Source organism: Ptychodera flava, chromosome 21 (assembly GCF_041260155.1).
Source record: "Ptychodera flava strain L36383 chromosome 21, AS_Pfla_20210202, whole genome shotgun sequence".
Taxonomy (NCBI): domain Eukaryota; kingdom Metazoa; phylum Hemichordata; class Enteropneusta; family Ptychoderidae; genus Ptychodera; species Ptychodera flava.
The window spans coordinates 8002998-8028712 of NC_091948.1; the positions used below are offsets into that span (position 1 = coordinate 8002998).

Here is a 25715-nt window from a genome sequence, read left to right on the forward strand (position 1 = left end):
TCAGTGAAAAGTTAATTTGAAACTTGTAAGTTTTCATTATGATAGAACTGTTGATAATTTTCATGTTTATTTGCTATTATGTTGATTACATGCAGTCCAAATCTATTATTTTTTATACATCAGGAGCTCATCATCTTGCAACTTGTAAATTCATCTATAATTCTGTGTAAGCTGGTTATGTATTTTCAACTTCTTACTATTGCCCGTGGTTGTTGCACCTTCTTTGCACCATGTTTATACCTTGCCTATTCTGATACTGTGATATAAGCCCTGGTGACATATCCTACCTGCTACTGTTGTGTATGGTAGTCCCGCCCAGTACTACACGCACACCAGGTACAGATTTATTGATGTTATACACTGCAAATGCCTCTTCGTAGGTGGCACCTCCAACAATAAATACAATGATGTCTTGTGGTCTGTTTTGAAGTAAACAAACAAACCAACAACGGATGAGATTAAACTGAACAGACGGATATTTTCAATTTATAGAACAAAAGGTCCAAAAAAACACTCTTCCTTCTAGCACCTTTTCATAATGGCACTGTAATTTAACATTCTGAACAAAAACATGAAAATAATGGTAGCCAAATCAAATCTGATTAAAATCAGATACAGAGATGCTGATGTTTCCACCTTTGCTTATAATTTGCTGTTCTTGTTGGCAGTGAAGGAAGGTGTATGGCATCTCCACTGATCATTACCAGACTGACATGGGGTGAATAAAAATATGTTCAAATTACTATTGCCAAAACCAGATGAGATCTGTTCTTGCAAAGAGTGATTCTAGGCAAGCAAAAGAATAACACTACATGCCATTGGATGCTTTTGAGAGATGAATCTCTCTCTTTGGCTAATATTAATTACAAATCTGTGTATCAATCACACTCAAAATATAACTCGGTCAGTGAATTTAAAGGTAACAAATTTCAAGGTTCATCGACTAAAATAGAGCTTTCTATAGCCATTGATATGGAGGGAGGCTGACAGAAAGAATGGAAGTGAATAGCATTTCTTACCTGTCTCTGAGCTGACTGGTTCCTACGTATGGATAACTGGATTCTTTTAATTTGCCTTTGATCAGCAGATCTAAGATTTCTTGCAGTAGGGGAGTGTGTTGTGTGTAAATGTTTTCAACTCCCTGTTGGGATAAAACATTCAATAATATAAACAACTGTGGGAGGTTATGATAACAAAATGACACGAAAAGCAAATGAAACTTTCAACACTTGATCACAAACCCATTCCTTCCTTCCCTCCAGAAAAAAGTATTTAAAAGATTGTGCTATAGAAATCATGATTTGAGCTTTTCATTCCTGTCTTGCATACAAATACAAATTTGCTACATTCCACTCAGACCAAACCAATTAAAATCAAATAAATTGAAAATATGCCTCAAATATGTCTACAAAATGGTCCAATATTTATTGAAGTTATAAATTTCTTGTGAGAACAGAATGTTCCATGATCCTATAGGAGTCAAACCGTATTCTGTCAAAATTTAATGTGTATTTGCATTTCTGCATAATAATTGAAGTTCAACAAGCCAGTCCCTATCCTTTAAGGAAAAGCATTTGTTTACCATAAGCATATAGATTGGTCTGCTAGACAAATCTACATGTCCAGCATACGTTTTGAGGTCCTGGACTTCAAAGCCACTGATTTGCTCATGCAGTATATGTACAGGCAGTGGAAATAGTTCAAAATTGGCAGAGACGTAAACAGTGTTATCAGCGACCATTTCTTATCTCCATCATTGTACCAGAGTACATTGCCATTTAATTGATTGTTGGATCAGAACAAGGGTTAAATCTGTTAGTCCTGTGGCCAAGTCTGGTGATCTTATACTCATTTGTGTTGTCATGCAATTTGCCCTCATGATCTAAGGTCCACAAGGCATGGCATGCAACTGCATAAAACCTCGAAATCTGAGCCACAAAACTTCTGGGACTTCAAACTGATTTATGTACTCAGCCAATCAAAGGCAGTATGATTAGAGTCACAATAGGTGTGGGCTGAGTTGTTGTCAATGGCAACCGATTCTTATCTACATAATTGGTAAAAAATACACTGCTCTTTCAGACATTATCTACTTTGTATTGTGACCTAATGACCTCTGAGGTGGGAACTGACCTGGAAGGGAAACTTTACCTGGTTGCCAGCCAAAATTCTATTTTGTGATTAGAGCATTGGAATGGGTTTTCAACATGCTTGATTAAAAATCTGATATAGCGTTATCACACATATCTTTACCACAAGGGGCAATAAGATCATTGTCAATACTGGCCCTTGCTGTTAACCTAATCCATTTCTAAACATCACAGCAAGATGCTTTTAATAAACGTTTTGTCATCTGTTAACATTTTCCAGAGAATTACATCAACTTGCCATCATTGCAGCCAGATACTACAGTTAGTTTTTCGGACAGATTAACATTATCCTCTGATGGGGTCAATATGAGGGCAAGGCAATGTTCGCCCGCCTAGCACAGAAGTAATTTACATGTGATCAAGCTTCCAATTATAAGGACAAGCGACCTAGCGGCCGATATAGCTCCGCTGTGTTTATGTACAGAATAACTATTTTTGACACATGTTGATGAAGAAGGTGGAAATCTTTGATAACTCAATGCAGTGGCCAGAAAAAAGTGGCTAAAATAAGCTGCAAAAATACAAAATTGAAGATTTCATCATACTTTGAATATATCACATCCGATCATCCCTAAGAACATGTCAACCAAAGCTATCTGATGAGTAGTTTTTTGAGAATAAAATATTCTGACCAAAAATGGCAACAATTGCCCCAAAAATAAAAATTGCAGATTTCATCATAATTTCAAAATATCACACTTAGTTCATATATAGAAACCTGTATACCAAATTTCAAAGCTGTTAGACCAGTACTTTTTGAGAAACGTATTTTTTGACCAAAAATGGGAAAAATTGCCCCCAAAATTCAAAATTGCAGATGTCATCATTATTTCCATAAATATCATTTAGTTCATCTATGGAAACCTGTATACCAAATTTCAAAGCTATCAGATAAGTAGTTTTGGAAATACACATTTTTTGACCAAAAATGGCAAAAATTGCCCAAAAATACAAAATTACAGATTTCATCAGAAATTCAATATATATTACTAAGCTTATCTGTAGAAACCTGTATACCAAATTTCAAAGCTATCAGACCAGTACTTTTTGAGAAACACATTGTTTGACCAAAAATGGCAAAAATTGCCCCAAAATTACAAAATTGCAGATTTCATCATTATTTCAATAAATATCATTTAGTATCATGTAGAAACCTCTATACCAAATTTCAAAGCTATCAGATAAGTAGTTTTGGAAATACACATTTTTTGACCAAAACTGGCAAAAATTGCCCCAAAAATACAAAATTACAGATTTCATCAGAAATTCAATATATATTACTTAGTTCATCTATAGAAACCTGTATACCAAATTTCAAATCTATCAGACCAGTACTTTTTGAGAAAACATTTTTTGACCAAAAATGGCAAAAATTGCCTTAAAAATGCAAATTTGCATATTTCTGCACAATTTGAACAAATCTGAAATAGATCATCCCTAGGGACATATGTACCAAATATAAAAGCTATCTGACCAGTAGTTTTGAAGAAGAAGATTTTTAAAGATTTTTTACCAAAAATGACAAAAATTGCCTTAAAAATACAAATATGCAAATTTCACCACCATTTGAACAAATCTGATTTAAGTCACCCTAAGCAAACTGCATATCAAACTTCAAAGCAATCGGACAAGCGGTTTCAGAGAAGAAGATTTTTTTACCAAAAACACCAAAAAATGCCCCAAAAATACAAATATGCAAATTTCACCATGATTTGAACAAACTGAAGTGAGGTCACCCCAAGTGAACTGCATATAAAATTTCAAAGCAATTGGACTTGTGGTTTCAGAGGAGAAGGCAATTGTTGACGGACGACGACGGACGACGGACGACGACGACGGACGACGGACGACGGACGACGACGGATAATCAACCTATTTGATAAGCTCCGCGTCGCTGACAGCGGAGCTAAAAGGTAAACACTAAACTGCAGTATATGCAGAATTATAGAAGGACTGCCTATTTGTTTGACTGGGGTAATTCTTTTTAGGGAATGCTGTTAGGAATACGGAGTGATCCAAGTATTCTGTAAATTTCAATGTGGTATATTTGACTTGTGGGGAAACAGAACCAAAGACTTATTATCTATGAAAATGTTCAAATTAGACATATAGTACAAGCACACACAAAAAGTGAAAGAACGATCACACACATCTTGCCAATAAGGTTGCCCCCTGTGCCCTGTGATTTTACCTAAGACCCTTGAAAAATTTCTGGCTTGAGATATTGGGTTCTTCTGACCGAACAAATCACTACCTCTAGCCTTGGTACCACCATACTCTAATAGCTGCCTGATCATCTGTAAGGTCAGAGGAAAAAATAAGTTCATGTGTTGAGAAAGGCATAAACTCTGTAGTTTTCATTTCTTTCTCCTTCTAGGGACTTTCTCTCAGGGAGATGGTCTTTACAATATCAATTATGGCTGACTGTATGTATATTGCAACAACAGATTATACTGTTTAAATACTGTTTAAAAGATTGATTGTGCACCTGACAAGATTGAGAGACGGACTATTTAGATAAAAGGTAAAAATTGTAAAACTAATAAGAATACAAGAAAGAGTACATTTTATCATTTTGAGTAAAGACATTGTTATGAGCATAATTTGCTGTGATTAAGTGAATCTCTTTTCATAAAAAGTCTTTTGCTAATAGTCACACGGTCACAAAAATTCTGAACACATTCTCAATGAAAATTGCATAGCATTATGACAAAATATGAGGACAGAAAGTGATTGTGTTGAGGTTTTTCCAACATGTGTTGAACCAACTTGTGTGAGAGAAGAACTTGGCCGAGAACTTGAGAGTTGTCATGGTATTTGACACAATTGTTGTGTCACTGTAAAATCTAACAGTGAACAAGGATGACATTTAACAAATGCATTCACGATGTAAACACTCTGCTAGTTAAAAAAGTATTTGTTATGTTGGCCTCATTGTACACGGTGACTTACCCTCCTATATTTCTCATTGACACCACGTCTGAGCATGGCCTCATTGAGTGCTGCCATGTCATTGTTACTGTGTCTCTCATAGTGAAGGGCATACAGTGCAACTAAACGGAATGCATCAAACTCAGAGACTCTCTCATTTCCAAGTAAACTCTTGATTTTCTGTGAAGAAGAAAAGTTACACTTACACACAGTCAGCAGGTAAATTGAGTGAAATTCGGTAACTAAATACTCAACGTTTTTTTTTATTCTAACAATAATAAGTACATAAAATAATTGAATCTATCAATCGACAGATCAATAGACATGCTGCTTTTATCATAAGTATTTCCATGGAGAAGTATAAAATACTCACATCCCATGACAAAAACAGAAATTTAGAAATAACAGTTTTGGAATGAAATGGCAAAGAATGAAGAGACAATATACACAGAGAGTAGAAGATGTAAAGAGGGTCACCAGTAATACTTGGACATTAACCGTAAAAAATCTTGTCACCCAATGTATATTCTCCAGTATTGATCATATCTCTGAAAAATAGTCTAGGTCAAAGGTCTTACCCTCAGTGCTTCTGAATGGTCACTTTGACAAGCTAGTTCTTGTTCACATTCAGACACTTCCAGTAAATTTTTGGCACTGACCAGTCGAGAGAGTTCACCAACCACGGTCACATGCTTAGCAACTGTGCCGGACATTTTCTTGAACTGTGGGTAGTTCTCGACAAAAGCCTGGAATCATGAACACAAGGCAATTACATTTTACTGTCCTGATTAAAACATGAGTCCAGTGTACATATGTGCAAAGCTAGCGCTCTTCTTACTGAAAAGAATCAGCATACAAACTCATTTGCTAGTTATAGTGATTAAGATATCAACTCTCAATTGCTAATATTACAAAAGCTTCAGTTTTTCAATGAACTTTTAATCAGCTTGTTTTATTTGATATTACAATTGCTAATGAATATTTGCGTAAAAGTTAAAACTGAACCATAGTTTATACCTTCATATCAGAAATAGATTCATTTTCTTTGAACTCTGGGTTTTCTTCTGGAAGTCATCCATGAGTTCCTTGATGTTGGATCCAATTTCTCCAAAATTCATGTACATATTCTGTAACAGGACACAAAAATTACAATAAAGCTGCAGTCCATTGATCAAAATGAAATTAAGTTTCTTGAACAATAATAATAAAAGAACAAATTACAAGGACTTTTGCACTGATATCAATATAAATTATTATTGTCTTTATGTCATTGGTGGCGGAAGATTTTCTGTTATCTTATTACAACAAACAGCCTTACATAGAGAATCTACAGTTCTGTTTCTACACTGTCATTCCTAAGTCAAACTGGCATATTGTCCAATCCATAGGTTTTGCTCAATCAGTACACTATCACCATTGAGTCTATCTGGACAAGAGATTATCCATAAGCATATATCCATACATTTCTACCAGTATAACTGTCATGGGAACTATGGAAATGAAAGCTTTGTTATGGAGATTTTCACATGGTAGGAGGACAGAAACATATTTTCCAGTGGCCATGTGTCATGTGTTTCTCCACATAGTGAATCATGAAAGTTTCTTCTATAGGACATCTGGACGATGTAATTTAGGTGGAATAGATAGGTGGGCTTCACATTGTCTTTGTGTTTGTTCATAAGTTTCACTCTCTGCTCTGAAACTTACAGATTTTGAATGTAGAGACGTACTAGAGAGATGTTACATGCATGCATACTCAATAGTCTAATTCACAATTTCACCCATTTGAAGTATACATGCTCCGGTTAACTCTTACTTACATTAGCGTAGAATTCATCATGTTCAGATGACAGCACAACTTCTTGCAAGTCTCGGCTTATTCCAGGAACTCCCGACAAATCTATCCTGTTGTTTTTGATTCCGAGTAGTTCATGAACCATAGCCTGGTAGGTCCACTGGAGAACAGGTAAAAAAATCATCATTAACACTTTCACGGCCATAATTGGCCACAAGCCCATAGTTATCAATGGTGAAAGTGAACCTGCTCAGACAGGAATTGAAGTAGATAGGTCAACATCTGTATGACATGATAGCATGAGTTTTACACAACAGGGCTGCTGTGGAAGGACTAGCCAGGTCTCAAGGACAATGTTTCGACACTTTTCATATATCACCAATAACACAATCTCGACAAAATATTTAGCAACACATTAGAATTTAATCTAACATAGGGCCAAAGTCCCTGAAGCTACTATAGACATGGATACAAAATTAAGTATTTACTGACTGTATGAAATTATCTCACTACGGTCATCCTTGGGACATGTAAACCAAATATTAAAGCTGTCTGACCAGCGGTTTTGAAAAAACAAGCAACTCAACAGTTGACAGAGAGAATAACCTTTTGTGACACATGTATTGATGAAGAAGGTGGATATCTTTGATAGCTCATTTCAGGATGGCCTGACCAAAAATGGAAAAAAAATTCCGTAAAAATACAGATTTGCATATTTCATCAGACTATATTAGTCTATAATAGCAAATAAACGAGAGTTAATTACATTCTAATTAAAGTAAACAAGACTTGCTTAAATCAAGATTTACGTCATAAAAAAACAGCATATCTGTCAGGTTATAAAGAATCTTGTGCTGGTTATCTTTTAATATCAGTATTTTCATCCTATTAACCAAGCACATTTTAACTTTCAAATTAACATTGTAAGTAAGTTCTGTTGAATAAGTTGAGACTGTATGTACTCAGAGAAAGCACACTGAAGAGACAAATGTTTGTAACTTAAGAAGTTCAAGGTCATCAAAAACATTATAAGGAATCATGTTACACTTTCATTGCACTGTTTACACAGATTGCATAATTGCTATAAATAGCACATGAGGAATCTTACAGCCCAGCTTTACCATAAAAACCCTATCACTTTGACCACTCTTTTATTGACCACTCTTTTTATTTTACTCAACAATAATCTTATTTTTATATTTTTTTCCTCAAAAAGTATCTTATTTATCCTTACAAGTCAACCATAAATGGAAATTAGAACTTTCTCTATCTCTATTTATTTGACCACCCTATCATGACAAACTATTATAAGCAATTTCTTTTAGATAACATAAATGGTGGTTCAGAATATATCAAAGTTGGGATTCAGGAAAGTTGCCTTTACATGTTTTAATCCTCAATTCACTATGAACTGTCAAAAAAAGTTTAACTTTCTGATAATTCCACACTAAAATTATTTTGGCTTTGATGATTTCCTAATTAATTCAATTATTTAAAATCATATTAATTATTTTTTTCTGGGTGAATTGATAGGGTTTATACAGTACAAGAATTACATACAATGTAAGTCAAACTTTGACCAAAAATGACAAAAAAATTCCTTAAAAATACACATTTGCATATTTCATCACAATTTGAACACTCTAAGTTGGGTTATCCCTAGGGACCTGTATACCAAATAACAAAGCTGTCTGACCAGGGGTTATGAAGAAGAAGATTTTTTACCAAAAACACCTTTTTTGGCATTAATTTGCCTATTTTCAACAATATCAAAAAATTAAAAAAATAGTTTCTCATAATCATATTTTTCATCTACACAAATATCAAATCAGTAAGTACTGCGGTTCTCAAGATATTTGAGTGGACGGACGCCTCACAAACGGACATACATACATACATACAGACTGACGACGGACGCCGGACGGATACCCATCCCAATAGCTTCTATAGACTATAGTCTATAGTAGCTAAAAATGAAAATTACCTGGGGCATTTATTTTCTGCTGATGTGCAGCCAATAACGTTATCTCTGATTGGTCCATTGTCACTATGCACAGCGACTTAGGGAGTCTATTAGTATTGTTTTAATTATATTGGTAAGATTCACAGCTTATTCAATGCTGCACATTAGCCGTTTATTTTTTCGATGTCATTGTAAAATTCACACAATTTGAAAAAGAAACACACTCATTGAGAAAGAAGGACAAATCTAGAAGGTTTTAATTTCTTTACAGAGCTTTGAAACAGACTCTGGCACATCATCCATATACTAATATATGTGCAGATACATGAACTAAGTCAGGTATCAAAGCACTTTTTGGATTACTCAGTAAGATCAAAATATCTGCATTTGAAGTGGATTTGACTTGCTATAGCATTGCTTTAAATGGTCATTGACCTCTTGACCTCTGAATTACTACCTGGTTAAGGAATGGTGTTACACAGTCGTCCCGTCTGTCAAGTATCAATAGCAATGGTGGCACATCTGTTCTTCTGAAGTCAAATAAACCTGCATCTTTGGATATCACTTGCTGTAAGCAAAAACATCATTTTTCAGTTGGTTTTTGAAAACACCATACACATAATTATAAGACATGTTGTTTTTACTATAGTAGAATACTTGTAAACGACAAGAACTAAATGTCAGCAGTGACCTGACCAAACAAATTTAAGTACATTCACATCCAACCAAATACAATATTGTAAGGGCTTTGTAACTTGTGACTGACCACAATTCTCAAATCTAGGCACAAGGTAATTGTGATCAAACTTCGACTTACCCTGACATTCTCTGCCAACCTTTTAGCCATTTCTGATGAGTTCTGGTATCTGATCATTGGGCATTTTTTGAGTGATAAAAGAACAGCTGTTAATCCGGCACAAACCCTGTTCAGTTTATTAGGACTCCAGTTGATACCCTGTTGAGGGAAAGCCCCATGTGGTAAATGAGAGTGAATCCCCTATGTGTAAAATATCCCTCATAAATACTGATGACCTTAGATCCACATAAAATAATAGTTTTTACAACATACGTTTCATTATATGATGGAAATACGGGTATATGGTGTACCATGTGGGAATGGCAATCTTATATTTTCAATATTTCGCACTGAATTGAAATAATAATGGCAGCATTTTGAGAAACTAAAGTGACTTGGTGACTTACATTCATTGCAGGTTTCAGTGTTTTGACGATCAGTTACAATAAAAGGATCGTTTAAAATAAAAGAATATAATAATTCCGTATTTTTTAAAAAGCTGCCAGCAGAGCATGTGTTTTCAATTTCAATCATTGCATTTTATTCTGTTTGCAGATTGCCCCTCATTTGTGATTTGTTAATATTTGAGACCATAAAGAGGTATTTTTGTCATGGACCAGGACATTTCATGTCTGACACTGAAATCTATCTTCTCACCTGGCTACATCCTAGAAGATTGAATGAGAACATATGTGGACTAGCAGCAATATAATCTCCATAAAATTCCTGAAAGAAACAATTACAACATAGGTTGTGAGATTTACAATCCACATACTTACAATATGCATGATACATGTACATGTATACATGAAACACACTTTTCTCAAAGCTGGGAGAGGTCAGATTTATTACAGCAGAATATTCACTTTCACTAATGTACGGCAGTAAAACATTGGTAGTTCAGCATGTTGCACTATAAAAAACAGATTTCTAAATTCTATCAAAATCAAATACCAACATTTTAATTGAGGAAGGAACAGTCTACTTTATAATCCTATTCAGGGAATGACTGTCAAATAGCACTCATTGCGATTTCAGGTTTGTTACCAAATACAGCTGCACGCATGCGACATTGGACACTAGGACTTGAAATTCAGACAAATTTTATTGTTACATGCACGACTGTTGTTGCAGCATGAGGTCTAAGCGATAAAGTAGTGTGATTTTTGTATCCCTTGTAACACTAGGAGGCTTTACTTTTGTTGTCCTAGTGGAAAATGCGGACAAATATTTATTTTTGCATATTAATGACAGAAAAATGATATCATTTGCAATTAGCACTCTTTAAAGTTGATTCATTCCATGCAGCTAGTAGCACATACACATAGAATAGAAGATTCGTGAACCAGAGGAGTATTTTAAAACAACAGAATATTGGACAATATTTTGTATAAATCAAGGACCTCTGCTCCTATTGCAGTAATTAAGGTAGAATATAGGGTGGGCATATCACAAGTTGACAGTATACTTGATGTCTCCAGTACTTTTATGAAAGGTACCGTGAAAATAACAAGATTTCTACTATGAAATGGACTTGCCCAAGTATTCTTCTTATGTGACCAATATAGTAACATTTGATGGTTAACGCTTTTCAAAACCATGAATTGTTCACAAAACAAAGAAATATGTGTATAATCTCGAGGTGTTTTACAATGGTCCATTGTTTTACCTGTACTTCTCTCACAACTTCTTGATCATCAGCCTCCGCTAGTACCTTAACATCACTCTTACTCACAACATTACTGAAATCTGTGAAAAATGAAATGATATTGTTACAGTGGTATCTAATCTGTTATTGATCCATTATTTTATGCTGAAACAACATGTGGTTTACCAGTTTTACTGATGGTACAGGAATGTTACTAGTATAAAATAGTTGGATGTCCTAAAAAATGATCAAGGCAGTATGCACCTCAAAAGTAAAACATTAAAATTTTCCAAAAACTTTCCTCAAGGAATCTTTCAACCACTCTCTTTTAAAATCAAGAATAAAATTGGGGGTCACCATGCAAATTTTGGTGCTAGAGAAACAAGCACTCAAAGATTTGCCGATATTCAAAATTCAAAATGGCTGCCATCCATGTGTTAACCCTATGAAGAAAAACAGAATTTTTGAATTTCGAAAAACTAATATGGTGAAAAGTTTTCTTACACCAAGAGCTTTAAAATGAATCCCCACAAGTGGTCCATCGGAAATGAACTGTAAAAGTTTGTGATTCCGAATATCTGTCCCCGAGGCACATTCTACCTTAACCCTTTAATTACCAAGGTTTGGCCTAAACCCATTGTTATCAATGGTGATTGTACATACAGGGAATATGGTTGATATTTTAATATTACAAGAACTTCAACTTTCTGCATAATTATTATATATTTCATTGATGTGATGGATTTTATGGGAATACCAAAGGAACTAAGCCATCTACCCTAGCGAGTGAATTTTGCCTATGATACTTCTATCATTCAAAGGGGCTTTCTCTACACAGACTAATCCATACTACAGTATCTCTATAGTGGAAGACTCCATCAATGTAACTAGGATCAGAAGTAGTAATTTGATAACATTCAAATTTCACTGTGTTATTTTCCATTCTACAGTTGCATTTATGGGAGAATGTACCTCAAGGACAAATTTTGTTAAATTTTGACAATTCTTTTCTGATCTACCACTTGTGGGGGCTCATTTTACAGCACTTGGCGTACAAAAGATTTTCACTGTCTTAGTTTTTCAAATATCAACAACTTTATTCGTCACCATATGAATTAATACGGTGATGGCCGGTATTTTGAATTTCAAATATCAGTAAATGTCAGGTAATTTGTTTCTCTAGCAACAACCTTTGCAATGTGATCCCCAACTTTTATTCATGATTAAGTAAGAGAATGGTTGAAAGTTTCATTGAAGAACAATTGAGCAAAAGTTTAAGTCTTTCAGTGTCCAGGAACATACTATCTTAATTGCAATCTAGTTCAGAGAACATACTTACATATAAAATACAGTGAATATTTTGGCATTTTCAATTCTTGACATAGTAACTCGATGTTTTCCTGGAAAATATAAAATATGTGCAGACATAATTGGTGTGGTAGTATATAAACTGAAATTTGTATGTGCGATGAAATCAGTAAAAAAAAAGAGAAATGAATAACGACATAAAATCATGACATAAAAATTTTAAATTGAGTTTCATGCATTTCATCATGCACTAGCTCAAAATCTATGTTATTCAGTTCAATATTGCAGGGATAATGAAGACTTACCCTGGTTGGTCTGACAAAACAGATACACTTCAAATGTTTCATATTCTCTCTGTTGGCAGAATCAATTCTTTCAAACAGGTAGACTTCTTTCTGAAGTATTTCTGACTGTGCGTACACCATACTGATGTAACTTGTCTGAAATTTCCGGAACACATAAATTACAGAAGTATCAATAGTTGTTTTCATAACATCATGATAGAAAATCCTTATTATAAACAATATTTATGTACAGTATAGACTACATTGTGACAGGTGTAGGAGTGGTGTACTTGCTTTTGGAGTGAAGTATCCTGAAATCTTATTAGTCTGCTGGGCCCAGAGTCGCTTGTGGTTTGATACACGACGGCCGCTGTGTGGTATTTTCTAATGCATACCACATAGTGGCCATCATGTATTGAACCACAAGTGACTGTAGCCGGGCTGTGACATCTTTTAAGGAAAACAAAATTGTTTCTGGTCCTTGACATGCAGCGAAAGTAATGCGGCAACGCGGTCTTCTTTTTTTTTTCCTTTTTTTTTATTCCTAACAATGTTGGTTTGGCACTAATGATGCAACAGTTGTTGTCTTTTATCACTGGCTGCATAATACTTCCATTTTCTTTTTAGCATTTTTGGACATGCAAACAGGGATATCAAAGATAACTGTACTGATGAGTATTAAACCCCCGAAAAGTGATGATGCACAGGTTTTGAAATGAAGCGTGCAGTGACCAGAAACAATATTTTGGGGGTGGGGGACTACTGCAGCAGTCAATGTAATCCCCGAGGGACCCCACCTTGGGCGATATGGGACAAATGTAAGGGAATAGACTGTGTTTGCCATGAAACTATGCCCAAGCCTTAGGGGGTGGGGCAATTGCCTCTTTCACAGACAAGGGCAGAATTTAAGAATCCCCACCCATCGGGGAGGGGAATTAACTTGTTTTAGGTGGGGATTTTCCTGATTGTCTTGCCACAGGGGGCTGGGGCATTTGAAAAATTTCATAAGGCTAATTTCCAACTCCCCAATATGTCCCAAGATGGGGAGGGTTGGGCCCGGGGTGACATTGACTGCCGCATAACCTCACTCACTGTTGCGACAGGGAGTGGTAGGAATAGGGAAATGCAACGCAGCAATGGGGTAATAAAGAGCATAGACAGAGTGTCGACATGTCTGATCTTTCAGGAAAAAAAAATCCTTGAGTTCCTGGCGTTACAAAATTGTTCTGCGTTCAGTCATACATAAATAAAGACTGAGAGACCAACTACTGTCAGTACTGACCGTGTCTCTGTCCATCAAAAGAACTTTCATTCCTTGCCCTGCCTCCTCTATCATCTTGGCGATGTACTGTTTAACTGCTTGTATAACATTCATCTTAACGGGAGAATATTCGCAATAAAATATATTTCAATACTACGACATATAATTAGTAAACTGGAAATTTACTGGAACCGTAAGGGTCTTCTGCTGATGATGTCAACCATACTTGTTCGTCTGTTGACCTATGACCCTTCTCTTCTCCAATTATTGCTTGTAGAGGAAGTCTAAACAGGAGAAACGCCCGGATGAAGTAGTTGCTCATCCCGCGATTTTCAAGCAAGATGGCGGCATCAGCGAAAATACGAAAGCTGGAGCCGGGAGCGGTTCGACAGAATGAGAAAAGAGTTAGAAATCAAGTGAGCAGAGGGGAGCCGTTCAATCGTTCACAAGCCCTTGGCCACGTCAAAGGATCAATTGTTCGTCTAAAGATGGAAAATTTCATGTAAGTTCACAATGTCCGCAGCTCAAATACCAATACTGTGCAGTTGTTATTGTCGATGTCATTGTCAGTCACCGTCGTCGGCAATGGTGCGTGACGTAACAAAGCGACGTTTTTAAATGCCAGTTGATATGCACAAAGTTTCACCCAATTTGCCGAAATCAACCACAAATAGTGATTTCATTTGTCATAAAATTCCCAGGTCTATGAATGAAACTTCGACGCCTGGACGGCTTGTGACAATCTGCGCATCCCAGTGAAGTCTTCTTATAGATTAGATTGTAGCTAGCTCCGCCTCCAGTGGCATAACAGTTTTGCCCGCCGCGCCGCGGGACGTCAGTTGGAAAATTGCCGTTCAATCTACTGAACGTTAAAGCAGTCAAAGCAGTCAACTTTCCCTTGTTAAAACTTTACAAACAAAGATTGTTTACACCTATCGCACTCCACCTGTTTGTTTAATTTCTTCACTTTATGATTTCATGCATTGAAAATTATAGGGGATGTACATAGTACTATTAGTATTACGCAACACAATGTGAAGCATTGCACTTGCAGCACACATCTTATCACAGTCACTCTACAACAGAAGGGACTGTGATAGTGTGGTCTCAAATATCTTGTTGGTTTCGGCATTTGTTTTCAAGTATTCCACAAAAGAGGATTCTTGTCTTTGACTGGCAGTTTCCTAAATATCACCATGGAGGTCCCTGGTACCACTCGCTGTTTGTGGGGAAATGGAAACTATGCATCAGCAGGGAATTTGGAATAGTTAGAAATCCTACAGAGGACTCTGTGATATCAAAATTGAGAAACAGGTTCACAACTACAACTTCAGTACATCAACTACATTTCATTCTATGACAGTATCAAATGCCCTTCCTCCATTGCTATGGAAATTGACAGCATTTGGCATTGCCCTAGGAAGACTTTCCAGTATTTTACCAAGACTATAGCATCACCATGCTGAAAATGATTTTTTGTAAACATTATACTCATTTAAATTAGACATGACAGTGTAGCCAAGACATTAATGCAGAAGTACTGGGTGCTAGTACTAATACCCACACCTGTGGGTATTAGTACTAGCACCCAGTATTTGATATGTGGGTATTTGATAGACAGAATAATCACTGTTCTGTATGGTACGATGTAACTGGTTTCAAAGATGTTCAAAAGATATGCTATCGAGTACCATGCCAGATTTAGTTTGGACATTTTATTAAGTCTACAGAATACTTTCTGCAAGGTATCCTGAGCACTACTACTAAGATACCTTGCAGTTGCACCCGATCATTTGACCGTGTGAATTCTTATACTTTTTTGCCAACCAGTATTTCCAAAGCTGACCTCCCTATTTTAGGCCTCTAAGCATTTTGATGATTCCGATGGGGTGTAATTGAAACCCCAAATAAGATACGGAATGCTCCTTGATGGCCCTTTCTGTCAAGACTTGAGTATCAACTTGAAAAACAAATTTAGGGAAAGTCATTTTTCTCTGACAACCTTTTGACCCTAAGCATTGAACTAATGATTAATTGGATGAACCAGACATTTTTGACAGGTACTAGTAGTAGTGTGAAACACTCTGTGGGCATTTGGACACCTTCATCAATCTTCAGACAAGGAGGGTGAGGGGAGAATCATCTTAAAATAACTACAAAATGTCCGGGCCAGTCTTTCAATGATGAGTAGCTGTACAGTCTGGTTCATGATAGAAAAGTTGAAACACTCCTGACTACATGGATTAGATTTCGCATTAAAAATAAGTTTAGTATTGAGGGACCAAATAGAGGTTGGAGTCGACACAGAAAAAAGTAGGCATGGGGAAGTACAGTTGAACAGCCTTTGTGAAAAGATTGTTGACTGGCGCCTTATTATTGTAAATGTCATTTGGAATCAACAGAATCAATGGATTGATACATAAAAGATATTTGCATATCAAGATGAAAGTAGTTTACTGTCCAAAGGAAATTGCAAAGGTTCCAGTGTAAATCAAAGTGAAAGTGAAAGTTTATACTCGAAATTGGAGTAGATGAAATTAAAAAAGTAAGGCTTTCAGGTTCAACAGCAGTGACTTTGACATTGTTTTCAGTTTTTTGTTATAGAAAAACAAGCAATTTAGCTTTTCTTAAAACTTGCCCATCGAGTATAACCAAAATTGAAAGTTGACTTCTTTGACATCATCAACCTCAGTATGTTGGCAGATACAGTTCCTCCAAAGAAGACACATGTTGAAAGTATTCCATGGAGGTCTAGATTTCCAGGCCACACAAAGTTCAGAACCAGCGTTACCTCAGGAACATTGCCGATGCACCCGACCAAAAAATCTTTGTCCTCAGAATGCAAAATCTTATTTTACAATCAAAGCCACCATCATGTGAGCAACATGTTAAGCAGGAGAGACTCAAACAGTCTTTTCAGAGACTTCGACTATCAAAGATGTGTCAAAATATATGCTTTCTAAAGACAGAACTGAGCGGTACATGTATACTAATAGAGTCTATCTTTAAACACTGGGTATTTTGACCATTTAAATATTGTTCTTTGGTGTGGTAGCAGCAGCTTTGTTTGAGTTTCTTACATATTCAGGTTTGTCCAAACGATGATAAGGGATTATAAAATTATGATTCGCTATAGCTATTTCTGACAATCCCTATTAAACTCAAGTATATGACAAGTTGCTGGATCAACATCAGGTGACATTATTGACATTATTTGTTTTTGTTTCAGGATTTATGATAATTGTCAGTTTCAACCGGGACCCCATCTAAATGTGTTGATAGGTCCCAATGGCACTGGGAAATCTACTATAGTCTGTGCAATATGTCTCGTGCTAGCCGGGAAGACATCTCTTCTTGGCAGGTCCAAAGAGGTGAGAGTAAAGTTAAATTCATTTGGTGACACGATAACAGTCAGCTTGCTCTTCCAGAGACCTCAAAATCTTTTACTCAATGAAAAAAATTTCCAACTGCAGCTGTGAAAACAGTTGATTGAACAAAGTGAGGATTACATCTGTAAAGCATGAGGAGAAAACTGAAATATTTGTTTTGCGATATTGATAGGAGGAAGTGCAACTGAGACAAAATGGATTATGTTCATTACTCTGATCCTAACGCTGTAATTGAGCCCTCTTAGAATTTTCAGAAGGATTTACTGTACTGAGACAGTGAGAGATGAAAGTCATGGTAGCCAGTGAGATATAGCAATCATAGTGGCTAGTCTTGTATCTAGCCAGTTAACTGTAGGTCTCAGGAAATCCCAAGTTTAGATTTGCAGAACTGCCAAAAAAGGAAAGACTAGAGTCCAGATCACTGGTGTAATAACATGATGACAGTACTTGGGATCAAAATTCTGAGTTAGGCTAGGGTGCAGGTCATTTCAGTGTTACATGTACACAGATTATAAATTTTTAGAGACTACATACAGTTAATATACATAAATTTGAAAATTATGACCAGCAGTCAAATGATGAAAGTTTGTAAATGTGAAAAAAATATAACAGTGGGTATAAGAGAGTTTGGAAGAAACTTTATAAACTAGTAGATAGAAAATATTGACTTTTCTACAATCATTGTTTTTTGCTTAATTGTAATGAAAGTAACAAGTAGTCAAAAATAATGAAATTAAAAAATAACTTGTTTTTCCTCTTTAAAGGTCGGTGAGTATGTGAAATACGGCCACAACAGTGCTGTGTTAGAAGTGGAGCTATGCAATCCCGCTGAAGGCAATACTGTGATAAGGAGAGAGATTACAAGACAGGGTAACACTTCAACATGGCGTGTCAATGGCAGAGTCACAACACTCAGAGAAGTTGAAGAAACTGTGAAAAACCATGACATACAGCTTGCGAATCTCTGTCAGTTTCTACCCCAGGTGAGTGTTGAAAATTGGATGCACTGACATGGTACAGTAATCTTGGAGTTTGAGTTACCACATGCAGCAATGAGCAAGTCAAGTGTCCACAGTCTGGAAATGAAGCTGTCAGCTCAGACAGCAATCATTTGAATTTGTGCAGTTTCAGGAATATTTTCAGGTTCTTGAGAAATTGTTTATAGGTACTGTAGGTATGTTATCTGTGACCATATGACTGATATAACCAATTTATTACTGGTACAGAGAGTAGACAAGTGCGAATAAAACATTAGAGGAAAAGACAGGAAATACATGTATTGTAATTTACACTGGCACGCAATAACTTTATCTTTTCAAATGTATCGGTCTCTATCTCTGGGAGTGCTCAGCTAATAAAGGCAATTTTGGCGGGAAAACTATGTCACTGGTAGATTGTGTGATGGAATGTTTGGCAGGTTGCATAATGGAATTAGGAGATCATTGAACAGATAGTGTCCCAGGCTGGTTAAACAGACCAGACACTGCAGACTACAATGAATGCAGCTAGAATTGAATATTATCAGCATTATCTGAAAAGAAATTCCATTTATAGTAAAGAGTTACAGCAGAATGTGTATTATAACAACCAGTCCAATTGACAATGTAGATGTGATTTGAACTACATTCAAAAATGGATGAAATGGGGAATGTAGGATAAAAGTATTACAATACACAATATTGGTCCCAGAATCATCAAAGGCTTGATGCATTTGCTGTCTCTGGTACACCTGTACGTATGCACAAGCACTTGACTCAACATTCATTAGGCCTGTTATGTTATCTGCAGATATTACTTTGAAAATCCCAACACCTGTAAACCACTATCATTGCTATGTTGCTTTACACAGGACAAGGTAGCAGAATTTGCCAAGATGTCCAAAGAAGACCTACTAGAAAACACTGAGAAATCGGTGAGTAATTTTGCAGTATGCTACTTGGTGAAGGATCAGTGGGAGACTTACAAAATTTTAGCTTGGTAAATCGCAGAAAGTGATTGAACTTCATTCTGACAAGTCTGGAGACCAACTCTGTGTTCAGTAAGTATAGGACTCGGATCACAACATTTGATCAAAGCACCCCCACCCCTAGACTTGGTTCAAGTCGGTGAATTTTAAAAAAATAAAATCATTTATAATAGTTTCTCTTGTGTCTCTCCTATTTCGTACAAACCTATCCGGAATTTGGCAGCTCACGCCAGGTTTTCCCAGCGATTGAATGCGTCACGTTTGAGTCTGCAGAGTACAGGCGGTGAGACGGACTGTGTACACAGTGACGTAGAGCAAATACAAAATGATTAACAGCCCCCGCCGTTATTCTGGCCAATCAGAAGAACGCATGCTAATAAACCTCTGCATGCATTAAAAAGTTTGTTGTCATCTCCGTGCAAAGCTATACATCGAGTACGTTTTTACCTTCTCGTGTCTATTTATAGACAGAGAAGGTATTAGAGTTGAAAACCAGTATGCTTCCGTCTGTCAAGATCCGTTGACGTCATGCCATTGTGATGGGTCATATCATAAACTAGTGGGGGTGTTCATGGCTCAGGTTGAGGTGTGGGAGAATGATTTTGAGGTATGACAAAAATCAAAAGGGACTTAGCGGCATAGCCAGAGTGTTAAGCCTTTCTCCAAGGTTTCTTAGTTGACTACAATCTATTACAGACTACTGAGCTGACGTTAGGGGTACTCACTTTGTGTTTGCTCACTCTGTGAGCGCTAGTGTTTGGTACTGAGTTGCGTGGATATCCCCTCATGGCCTCACGTGATCTGGGCCTGTTGCATAATCTGCAGAGATGATCATATGCCTCCGATCTGAAAACGGTCATTGTGTAAGCCTGTCGGCATTTTCCTAGCATTTTTTCTTATTTAATTTTGCAAATATCGGCGAGTACCTCAATATTTCAAGATAACCCTTTCTTCCCAATCGTTTCCTGGAGTTTCAGAGTCATATGAACGAAAATGAGTGAAAGTTTTAGACAGGAAAATCGGACGTCGGCCATGTTCAATGTTTACAGTACAATCAGAAGTTTACGTGGAGGAATTAACCAACAAACACTGTTAGTGATGCCCGCCCTCTAGAGGCAGACCCTCCTATATGAAGTACCACATTTGATGCTTGTGGAAAGCTTGACCACACAATGGAGCATTTAAACTTTTAGAAAATGACAAACTGAATAAGAACTGTGTTGTGTTCAAGTTCCATATTGTACTGACTGTCATACAAGGATAACATAAGCAAATCAAATCAAATTAGAAAAAGATCAATGCTGTTGTGTGGATTTTGCTGAACATGGCTGATTTTAATATCTCGCCCTATATATTTGGTGTCCAGCAAAGGCATATTTTGATGTAAAGTCAAAATTAACACTACATTGCTGACAATATATTTTACCATTTCTGCATGAACTTTTCTTTTTTAAATTATAGTATATTAGTACTTCAAACAGATTAACAGTTATCGTGATGTCAACCCATAATTTTACATCACAAAGACTGTAATTCTGCCATTTTTTTTTGTTTTTCAGTCATTTTATAAATTTTGCACTGCACAAGATGATTGAACAAATTGCAATGTTTGAATTTGTAAACTCAAAGAATGAAAATCCTTTGGTCACAGATTAAATTATTTTTTGAAAAGAAATTTACTCTTAAACACTTTTAGCATATATTCTTTACACGGTCATGTATTTCAAGGAAAATATGCCTATTAAAAACAGTAATTTCTTCACTTTCAATTTTTTTTCAATACTATGACAATTATCAGCCATGAGGTTATACAAACACAAGACCAGATAAGCGTTTTTCATCATTTCCACAGGACTCTTTGGAAAATCCATTAAAAACAGTTAAAAGTGACTTAAATGATCACTTGGTATACATTTAATTTACAGATGCCAGGTTGTGTATTTCACATGCACTCAGGTCAGTAAGGAAGTGCGTCATTACTATTTTGGACTCTTAATTCTTATTTCTGAATTATTTAACTTTTTTCCACATTGAACTATCTTTAGGCAGTTTATACTGTAGCTTAGAATTTTTTTGATTGATGTATTTAATCATCTTTTGGGTTCTTTGGGTCCATATCCCACCTCATGCCCCTACATCATCAACTATTTACCAACAACTCCGTGCCAACAACCAATTACCTGACCTGGCCACACATTAGAGAAGGTACAGCGTCATTGACGGTATTTTTAATATATCTGGGCAAATAATGGCATCAAGTTTGTACATCAACTGCGTTTTACAACTGATCGGTCGACCATCGCTAATCATGCAAGATTACCAAAGAAAGCTTGTTGAGAGTTACATTGAGGGAAAAGATGTGTTCGTCTGCGCACCAACCGGCAGCGGAAATCACTGACATACGAAGTCGCCACACATTGTTTTGATTTCCATCGCTTTGGGCACGTAAGAGAACAGGCTACAACTGTAAGGACGGTGTCTTTTTCCATCCTTGAATAACTGGCGATGATTTTCGCATTTTGCAACATGGGCCCCACAAACAACACAGATATTTTCACGCGTTTTCGGTGATACAACAGAGGTCGTGCTGACTTTTGTGGAAGTGATCGCACTCGACATTTTGTCAACAACGCCATGTGAGTTTTATGCACGTCTCGTTTTGGTCAATTGGTAACTCCTCCCAATGTGTAAAATTTAGTGATGTCATCTTATGAATAATATATGAGTAAAGAAAACGTCATCTCATGAATAATATATAGCAACGCAGATCATGCAAGAAAGCCAAGTCTGTGATTCCGGGTGAAACTCCGCTGTATAGCGTTCACTCCACTCATTGCGTTCACCCTACTCATCGCGTCCACTCACACGCGCGTTTCACATGAAAGCAGAATACAAATCATTGCGTTCACTCCACTCAAACATTCACAAATCACAGACTTGAATCAAGTCTACCCCACCCCATCATCCCCCACCTCCACCCCTCAGCAGATTTCATAGTTCATTGTGTTTTTGTAATGAGTAATATCCCCCTCATTATCATTCATAACATGGCTGCACATAGTGCCAAGAAAATTCACCTACATTCTGAAGATATGCATAAAAAAGAACATTTTATAAGCTCCGGGAAAGTGAATGATGGGAAAATAATGTTTTAACTATGGTAAAATTTCTCCTATCCCTGATGAATATAAAAACCAGGACGTCCAGTCGATGACCTTAAGAAATGCTTGTAAAATTTGAGGGGTAGCCCTGATAACATATTCTGTCTTTTTAGTACCTTTAACTGTAAACACGAAGAATTCACCTCCTCAATATCTCCCCTGAAAATTATTGGATAATTATTTCATAGGTTGGCCAACCAGAACTCTATGAATATCACCAAAAATTAAAAGACAGCAGGAAGAAAGAAATAGCACTGATCAAGGCCCATCGGGATGACAAGGAACTACTTGACAAGCTGAAACAGAAGAATTCAAGGCTTGAATCTGATGTTCGTCGCTTTGAAGAGAGAGAGCGCCACCTGGATACAATCAAAATACTAGAACAAAAAAGGCCATTTATCGTACGTTACTTGATTTTTTTTTTCTTTTTCGTTTACAACTTTGTTTGCATACATTATGTCTTTTAAATGTTAGATTCAAGCATTAAGTATTTCCAAAGTGTAGCTATGATTGTAATGTGAAGTTTTTCACTGAAGTTATTCTTTAAATATATCAAATATTCCTATACTCGTTTCCACATACATGTATATTCATTCTTTTATTCATGTCCATGTGACAATTGTACTGCCTTTTGTGTTATGTTGTCAGCAGTTTAAAGATAACTATTTGACGCTCAAATCATGCAACATTTGTTCATAATGCAAGCTTGATGGAAATCCTCTTTGTACTATTTCAAAATTTCATTTGAGTTCACATGACAAATTGCAAGTTGGTTAAGAAGGGGCACTAGAAATGAGACCTCCAAACCAGTTTTCCAGTGCAAGTCCATGCTCAACCTGTTCACCCCCAGTTCCCTGTAAACAGGTCCAAGATCACCATTGATAACAATGGGTTTGGGTAAAACCATGGTGGTGAAAGGGTTAAGTCTTCGTGTGCCAAAGCTGAGATGTAGGAGTAGTAAATATTTCATCCCACTACCAAGTGTACCTGCATGCTACTACTGGCTTTGCAGGGCAGATGTCAAGTTGTTGACTAGGTGTCTGGATACAGACTATGCACATGTGACATACAGATGCACTGCACGTGCGTGATTAAAAACTTGATACTGTTCCTTGATGATGATGATGATGATGATGATGATAATGATTACTCTCAAAATCAACAGTTGCGCTGTTACCATAAATATAATATTCCTGTATAAATTTTCACTAATTAGTGAAAGAGTAAGTCTACAAAGCCTTTAATGTTCAAAATTGAATTCCCACAAAATATGTTCTATCTCAGTTACGTCATGAATGACAGAATGTTTTTTTTAATTTTTTCAGTCAGAGATGCTTGTCACTTATTTAAATATCCTAGTGTTTCATTGGTGCAACTTTTGTTCGACAGGAATACATAAATGCGCTTGAGAGGTTTAACAGTTTGAAAGAGCAGGTGAAAGAGGTCCGTGCCAACTTTGACAGAGTCAAGGCCGAGAATGCCCCTCTTCAGTCCAGAATTACAGCTTTAATGACAAGAATTACTGAACTAGACACAGAACTTAAGGAAAAGGTAAAGATTACAGATGCATCTGAAATTATTGCATAGTGAATGCTTCTGAATGACAGCCCAGTGTAAGTCGATATCAATGTGGAAAAGACACTTCCTTCTCTGCCCTGTATTTTAAGAGTATATACTAAAATACCATCATGTCTGGTAAATGTTGAGTTCAGGTTTGATGAGGTGCTGAGCAAAATGTTACACTTTGTAGTGAGTTTCAGTCAAATGGAAGCTAGAAATTTATAATTCTGTAATTCTACTTTATTCTTGGTGGTACTTGGTTGCCAAAATGAATGTCTGACCAGCTTTTTGCTTGTGAAGGGAAGCTTTTCAAGTGACGTCAGTATGACTTCAGTTTGTTTGTTTGTTTGTAAAATACCAGTTGAAATTTTTCACTGCTCATGATGTCAATTTACATGACAGCGTTGTTGAGGCGTGTAGATCAAATTTTGTGACTGTCTTCCTTCTTTTTACAATTACAGTCCAATGAAATCAGATCCCTAGCAAACAGTGCCAAAGCAAAAAATGGAAGTATAGAGAAACTAGTGGACGATATGATTCAAGTACAAGATGAACTTAAAGAGAAGAAGAGGAAGAAGAAAAAAGGAAGAAAAAGTAGGTCAACTGCCATTTCTATATCTGGCCTAGATTGTGATATGCGCCCTCTATGGTAGGGATGCATTCTTATGGATCCGCGGTATATACAGAAAGTTGTATTGGGTAGTCTCCTTTCTGATGATCATGATGTAGCAGTGTTTTTGCTAAGGTTTGGGAACCTGGTAAATGGTTTGGGAACCCAGGTAACATTTCTTCTGTCCCCTAACCGGGTTGCATTGATATACCAAGGGGACCCAGGTAAAATGACTGGGGAACCCCGGTAACATTTACCTACTTACCGCCCTTAGCAAAAACACTGTGTAGGTTATGCCATTTTCCTTTGAATTCTACTGTAACTCAAACTGTTAAATCAAGGTTACACCAGAGCAAGACTTGTCTCTACATTCAAACGCTTTTTTGGCAGGTATCGCAAGCTGGTAGATAAATACAATATCTCTCTTCGACAAATGATCACTGATGGCATCGGTGACATTGGGCCTTAGTTAGTGACCACTACCTATCTGACTTACAGATTGATATATGGCGGGTGCCACATGTGGGGCAGGATGCGCTTACTATTTTCGAAACACCTGACATCACTTCTTGATCTTTTGGCCAGAGGTCCATATATCTTTCTTTCATGGATTTGACTTTGTTTGTACCGTCTATTTACTGTCTGTTCTGTGCTGTTTTGTGTCTATGTTTACAACTATTGTCTTACAAATTTTGACCTAGTGTTATTGGATTATGGATTGGTATGATTGCGATTATTTCACTAATAAGCCAGCTTCTTACACAAGGCTTCTGTTGTTAAAATCCCAGGGAGTTTGTCCTGGCTGAGCCTGAACCTATAGCTATCATGGTTAGTGTAGATCTGTTTATAAGAAATGCTGTGAGCAGGTTAAATTTTTTTTCCATCAAGTGTAT

The 25715-nt window shown here is 36.5% G+C and overlaps 3 protein-coding genes across 3 annotated transcripts in view; 2 read left to right on the forward strand and 1 right to left on the reverse strand.

Moving 5' to 3' along the window:
• The window catches only part of LOC139121285 (vacuolar protein sorting-associated protein 45-like), a 15990-nt gene extending 1600 nt beyond the window's left edge, over positions 1 to 14390 (reverse strand). Inside the window, 16 exon segments of the mRNA XM_070686060.1 lie at positions 288 to 419; positions 1020 to 1143; positions 4343 to 4355; positions 4358 to 4447; positions 5103 to 5261; positions 5660 to 5827; positions 6099 to 6139; positions 6142 to 6208; positions 6902 to 7036; positions 9297 to 9407; positions 9657 to 9794; positions 10293 to 10361; positions 11305 to 11384; positions 12623 to 12683; positions 12897 to 13031; positions 14158 to 14390. Of these exon segments, the coding sequence (XP_070542161.1) occupies positions 288 to 419; positions 1020 to 1143; positions 4343 to 4355; positions 4358 to 4447; positions 5103 to 5261; positions 5660 to 5827; positions 6099 to 6139; positions 6142 to 6208; positions 6902 to 7036; positions 9297 to 9407; positions 9657 to 9794; positions 10293 to 10361; positions 11305 to 11384; positions 12623 to 12683; positions 12897 to 13031; positions 14158 to 14250 (1616 nt within the window). The 5' untranslated portion in view covers positions 14251 to 14390.
• Positions 14391 to 14456: 66 nt separating this feature from the next.
• LOC139121283 (structural maintenance of chromosomes protein 5-like) overlaps positions 14457 to 25715 on the forward strand; it is a 48987-nt gene continuing 37728 nt past the window's right edge. Inside the window, exons 1-7 of the mRNA XM_070686058.1 lie at positions 14457 to 14638; positions 17366 to 17507; positions 18290 to 18508; positions 19375 to 19437; positions 22841 to 23053; positions 24042 to 24203; positions 24674 to 24806. The gene's annotated coding sequence lies outside the window, so the exon portion shown is untranslated. The remainder of the gene's footprint in view (positions 14639 to 17365; positions 17508 to 18289; positions 18509 to 19374; positions 19438 to 22840; positions 23054 to 24041; positions 24204 to 24673; positions 24807 to 25715) is intronic.
• Positions 14478 to 25549, forward strand: LOC139122185 (structural maintenance of chromosomes protein 5-like). The gene is made up of 8 exons (XM_070687605.1): positions 14478 to 14638; positions 17366 to 17507; positions 18290 to 18508; positions 19375 to 19437; positions 22841 to 22981; positions 24042 to 24203; positions 24674 to 24806; positions 25524 to 25549. Exons 1-8 carry the CDS (start codon positions 14478 to 14480, stop codon positions 25547 to 25549), a joined length of 1047 nt encoding a protein of 348 aa, XP_070543706.1.